The sequence below is a fragment of the Ursus arctos genome, unplaced genomic scaffold (genome assembly GCF_023065955.2).
Source record: "Ursus arctos isolate Adak ecotype North America unplaced genomic scaffold, UrsArc2.0 scaffold_5, whole genome shotgun sequence".
Taxonomy (NCBI): Eukaryota; Metazoa; Chordata; class Mammalia; order Carnivora; family Ursidae; genus Ursus; species Ursus arctos.
This window is the reverse complement of record NW_026623067.1, coordinates 32,465,495-32,470,628: the sequence shown is the minus strand read 5'-3', so window position 1 is coordinate 32,470,628 and position 5,134 is coordinate 32,465,495. Positions and strand designations below refer to the sequence as shown.

The 5,134-nt window shown below is 55.2% G+C and overlaps 1 protein-coding gene across 3 annotated transcripts in view; it reads right to left on the bottom strand.

Moving 5' to 3' along the window:
* Positions 1-5,134, bottom strand: part of TCF7 (transcription factor 7) — a 41,246-nt gene that overhangs the window by 9,805 nt on the left and 26,307 nt on the right. For 2 of the 3 annotated variants that reach the window (XM_026507980.4, XM_057307076.1), the window contains 4 exons: positions 3,905-4,024; positions 3,123-3,285; positions 2,905-3,012; positions 2,327-2,375 (listed from right to left, as the gene is read on the bottom strand). In XM_026507980.4, coding sequence (XP_026363765.1) covers positions 2,327-2,375; positions 2,905-3,012; positions 3,123-3,285; positions 3,905-4,024 — 440 coding nt within the window. Of the gene's footprint in view, positions 1-1,167; positions 2,376-2,904; positions 3,013-3,122; positions 3,286-3,904; positions 4,025-5,134 lie in introns of those variants that run through there. The other variant, XM_057307075.1, reaches the window with a different exon arrangement.

Genomic DNA, 5,134 nt, shown 5'->3' with positions numbered 1-5,134 from the left:
CTAGGAATAGTGAAGAGAGTTATCTGTAAACAGAGGGTGAATTCATAGTCATACACCACAACCAGAAAATGCTGTCCTTGCACAGGCCCAGCTGACCTCTTGTCCCCTCCCCCCAGGACTTTGGTGATGTGCCTGTCTGTGCCTTCAAAGCTGGCATTGCAATTCTGGGCCTGGCTCAAACCTAGAGCAGGTGTAGTTCCCAGCACAGCCACAGGGTGGCACAGGAACCTCGTGCCGGCTAGCCCTGTGGGTGTCTCCTGTTTGCCAGGGGAGCCATCTCCTAGTTGGGGCCCTGGAGCCTCTGCTTCACATGTTTGTGGGACTCAGATCTGCATTAAGGCAAAGGGCTGCGATGCTTGTGGATTCCTGGGTGGTGCTCGGGCAGAGTCACACAAAATACGCTCCCAGCGTTGTGTACATACACACACTTACATACTGCCCAAATACTCTTTGCCCTTGGAGAGGGAGCATGGTGGGCACTGTGAGGGACTGGACAGTATTCCTTAGGGTCCGTGAACTTACTGCCTGGAGTAGGCTCCGCCCTAACGAGACCTGGCCTCAACCTCAACCAGGCAAACTTTAGCCACTTGGTAGGTATAGCTCCTTTTCAGACACATTTCTCTGCTGTATGGGGAAACACACGGGTTTAGTGCCACAGAGCCTAAGTACAGCCCTTTTGCTAGGACAGCCCAGGGCTACCCCCTCCTCCTCTCTCCCTACCTCTGCAGTCCCTGGTCTTAGGGACAAGATGAGGTAGATGGCCACTTGGCATCCAGGTTGTTCTCTACTACAGTCACCTTGGTGTTTTGTTTTTTACATAAAGGGTTCAGGATAACACAGGCAGGAATCCTAAATTGAAGAAGTGAGGGAACTGGTGGACCATGGTGAGTTCTCAGCCTGGTAGCCAGGAGCTCAGACCACTGAATGGGATGCATGAGACTGGCCTGCTGAGGATCTGCTACTCCTAGCATCAGGCCATCATTAACAGAGGACCCTAGGCACCAGAAAACTACATTCTTGAGTCTGCCTTTCTTTTCTAGAACATTCTTTCTCCACCTCATTGTTGGCAACATGGATTCCCCAATCTGTGGGTATGCTATGGGACTGGGGGACCAAAGGAGGGGCTACAGGCCCAGCAGAACATGTGCAGAGTCAGGGAAGCAGCTTGAAGCAAAGGGAGGATGGTGGTGGGGACAAACCCACCTGCACGGACCACACCAATCCGTCTGCTGGTTGAGGCCAAAGCGAGCACGGCATTTCTTAGGCGAGCCAGGGTCTGCTCACAGCCATGCCAGAGGGGCAGAGCAGGGCAGAGGGCGAGCAGGCAGGCAGCAGGGCAGAGCAGGGCCCAGAAAGAAGAGGTAACATCAGTGTCAGCCAGTCACAGATACCCCATAGGTCCCATAGGCAGAGGACCTCTCCATGGCACAGCCAGCCCCAGTGGGAGCCCCAGGACCCAGAGCCAAGTTATCAGGAAAGGTGGGCACCTAGCTAGGCAGGAGAGGCAGTGGGAAGAATGGCAGAGGGAGGGAGGGGACCCTATCAGATTAGCTCCTCTATCTGGTCGCAGCATGGGAACTGCAGGAGAGACGCCCAGGGGGGGGGCCCACAGGGATCCAGCCTCTTCTGTCTCAGGGCTGCCCACCTCCTACATTTCCCTACCCACTTGATCCAGTTTTTCTTCCTTTTTGCCACTGCCCAGTCTGCCTAACCCATAACCCTCTCATGCTGTAGCTTAAACCAGATAGACGGTAAAGTCCATACTTCAGCCTCAGAAAAGGGGCTGAGGATTCTACCCTGCCTCAGTCCTAGCCTGGAGCTTCCCCATGTGGGGGCAGCATAGTCTTCGATGTGGGGTCTGAATTATCAGACTTGGGACAAGAATTCACCCACAGGAAGGAGACTTGAAGCAGCGTGTGGCTTCCTTGGGTCCTCCACACAGAGCACTTTGCACTGCCAGAATAAACGGGGATGGGGGCGGTGGTGACCAAGTAAGGGCCAGGCACCAACCAGCAGGCTGTGTGACTGCTGGGCCGAGGCAGCAGAACCACAGGCGCGGTTTCTCTGGCAGAGGCTAGCTGTGAGCAGGGCTGGCAAAGGGGGGAGGGTGCAGTGGGTCAACACACCAACGTTAACTGTTAAAGGGACTTCACATAGCTGTTCCTCACATGGGGATTTGACTTGTGAGAAGGGGGCCTTGTTTCCAGAGGGCCCAAGGCCTGAAGGTGTGTGGCTGAGTATTCTGCCCCTCCCTCTGGGCCAGAGCAGGGTGCTCGTGAAAATGCAGGCTTGGAGAGCAGTCTCCACTCCTGAGAGGAGGCCTCACCTGTGCTGGATTCCTGGTGCTTTTCCCGTGATCGCCTTTTCTTCTTCCCCTGCAGGGAACAAAGGGATTCTGCTCAGATCTGGGAAGTGGTCCTTTGATAATTCCAGTGAATGAGTGGTTAGGAGACCTGTAGCCTAACCTGGCTGTTGCTGGGATTCTGGGTACACAGCTCCCTCTTCCCCAGGAGGCCTGGTGGTTCTTGAGGGCAGTTTTTGCCAGGGTACCATGCGGCAGTTAGAGGCTCCTCCACCCTTTCCCATTGTGGTCTGCCTTCTGAATGGAAGAGACAACTTACAAGGCCCCTTATTCCCCTTCTACCTATGTGGCCAAATACCAGGCAACAGCCCTGTTGGGGGGCAGTGCAGCCCAGGTGGAAAAGAGGACATGGGCCTACCTTTAGGGGCAGCTTGCTTTGCTTAGCTCTCTTTAGCCATGTGAGGCCTTGGGCCCTTCACTCTACCACCTGCCCTCCTTATCTCTGCCTTCGGGAGGGTGGTCTGGCTTTCCCTGTGGAGCCTGGGGCATGGCATGTTGAAGGTTCTCCTCCCCACCCCTGCTGTGTGTCACCGGCCACTCACATAATTGTCCCGCGCCGACCAGCCTGGGTACAGTTGCATATGCAGCTGCCTCTCCTTTCGGGCCAGCTCATAATACTTGGCTTGCTCTTCCCGAGACAGCGCATGCCACTGCAGTGGGGAAGGAGGAGTAGATGGGGTGCATCAAGGAATCAACAGGCAGCACCAGGGTGAAGGTGGTCAGGGGCCACCCCTGCCAGCCCATCTGCCTGTGGCCTTACCCTTCGGCCCAGGATCTGGTTGATGGCAGCGCTCTCCTTGAGCGTGCACTCTGCTATGACCTTGGCTCTCATCTCCTTCATGTACAGCATGAAGGCGTTGAGGGGCTTCTTGATGGTTGGCTTCTTGGCCTCCTTCTCTACCTTGGATTCTGCCTGCGTCTTCCTGAGGGGTACAAGTCCAGATCAATCAGGAGCCCCCCAGTGTCCACCTAATGCTATTACCTTTTTCTAGTGTGTGTCCAGTGTATGTGTAAATGCGTGGAAACTAGGGTTTTGTAAATGGGATCTTTTTCAGCTGCTCCTGAGTGGATGATCAGAGTTACTCTTCCATGTAGGAATACTGCAGCTAAGAAACATGTTTAAGGACTTCTCAGCCCCTCTCCTGTTGGCTCAAACCATCTTTTTTCCCCACCCCATCCGTTCCCTCCTGCTTCTAAGGATCAAAAAACACTGGTTGGGTGAGGGGGGGAGAGTACTGGCTGGCTCAGTTGGAGGAGTGTACAACTCTTGATGTCGGGGTCGTGAGTTCAAGCCCCACGTTGGGTGAAGAGATTGCTTAAATAAATAAACTTAAAAAAAAAATGAACAAAATACTGGTCAGTCAGTGGCAAGAACTGTAAGAGGGCTTGACCAGAGGCCGCCCCTGGCAGTCCCTGGGGCTTCTAGGCAGCAGGGGTAGAGCCAGGTGGGAGGAGTGTGTCTCTGGCTGATGAACAGATGGGATCCTGAGGTCTGCTCACTTGTCCCCTTCCCTCCTCCACACTGTGTGCCTTTTCACTCACAGGCTACGGTCATACGGCTGCAGCTCCTGCTTCCCTGAGGGAGGTACGATGGCTGGGTGGGGGATGGCTGCAGGGTGACCAGGTACACCAGAGCCTAGCATCAGGGATGGGTGGGTGAACCTAAAGGCAGAAGGAGAGTTAACAGAGGCAGGAATGTATGGGCCAGACCTTGGAATCGGGAGGCCCCTGCACAGGACACGAGGATGGGGGAGGGGGGGGACACCCCACCCCCACTGGCTTGCACACAAGTACACAGACACACAAATACCTGCTCCCAACAGATAAGACAGACACACCGCACAAATGTGCATACATGTCATTCAGGTGGCTATGAAGTCGGTCCTAAATAGCATTGGAACCTGTCCCCTTACCTTATGCTTTCACCAGCTCAGCCTCCTGAGCCTGTGGCTGCCCTGTGGGTCTCCTTCCTCTCCTGCTTGAACCCTCCAGGGGCCTCTCCACACAACACCCAGAGTGACCTTTTAAAAATGCCTGAGTGCTCTCGGCCACTCCTGCTGAAATTCCCCCATAGCCCACAGAATAAAACCCAGGAGTCTCCAGGGGACCTGCCCCGCCCTGCACGAAGACCCCTGCTGACACTATCTGCTCCATCCTTTCCCCTGTTTTCCATCACCCAACACCCTTAGCCATCCCCAACCTGTGCTGTGCCCTTTGGCCGCTTTACTCAGGACATGTGACTCTGCATGAAGTTCTCCCTGTCCATGCCCCTGCCCTGGCTGGGGTCTGATTTGTTATCCCATCACCCAGAGAGTCCATTTGACTGTTAGTGCTTTGTCCATACCTCCCACCCTGGGCTGTGAACTCCAGTAGGGCTGGACATGTCTGCCGAGTTCCTTGTTCCGTCCCTGGCTTGGGTCTGTCACTGAGGGAGTGAGTGAAGTGAAGGGACACACACGTATATACACACACCTGTCACTTCGCTTTTCTGCTGTTCTGTGGAAACCACCGTGCCCTTGCTCCTTTCTCTGAGCAGGGAGCCCCTAAGGGTCCGAGGTTGCAGACACATGTAAAAGGTGGTGCCTCAGCTTGGGCAGAGCTCATGGAATGCCCAGGAGAGTGTGCCTGACCCGCACTTCAGCAGGGAGGCACAAGAGAAGTGAGTGCACACACACCTGCACTTGGGCGGACTCACGCACGCACAGAGGCAGGAGCACAAGCACACACGTGCATGCACTGTCCCTGGCTGCTCGAGGGCGCCTGGCTGCACAG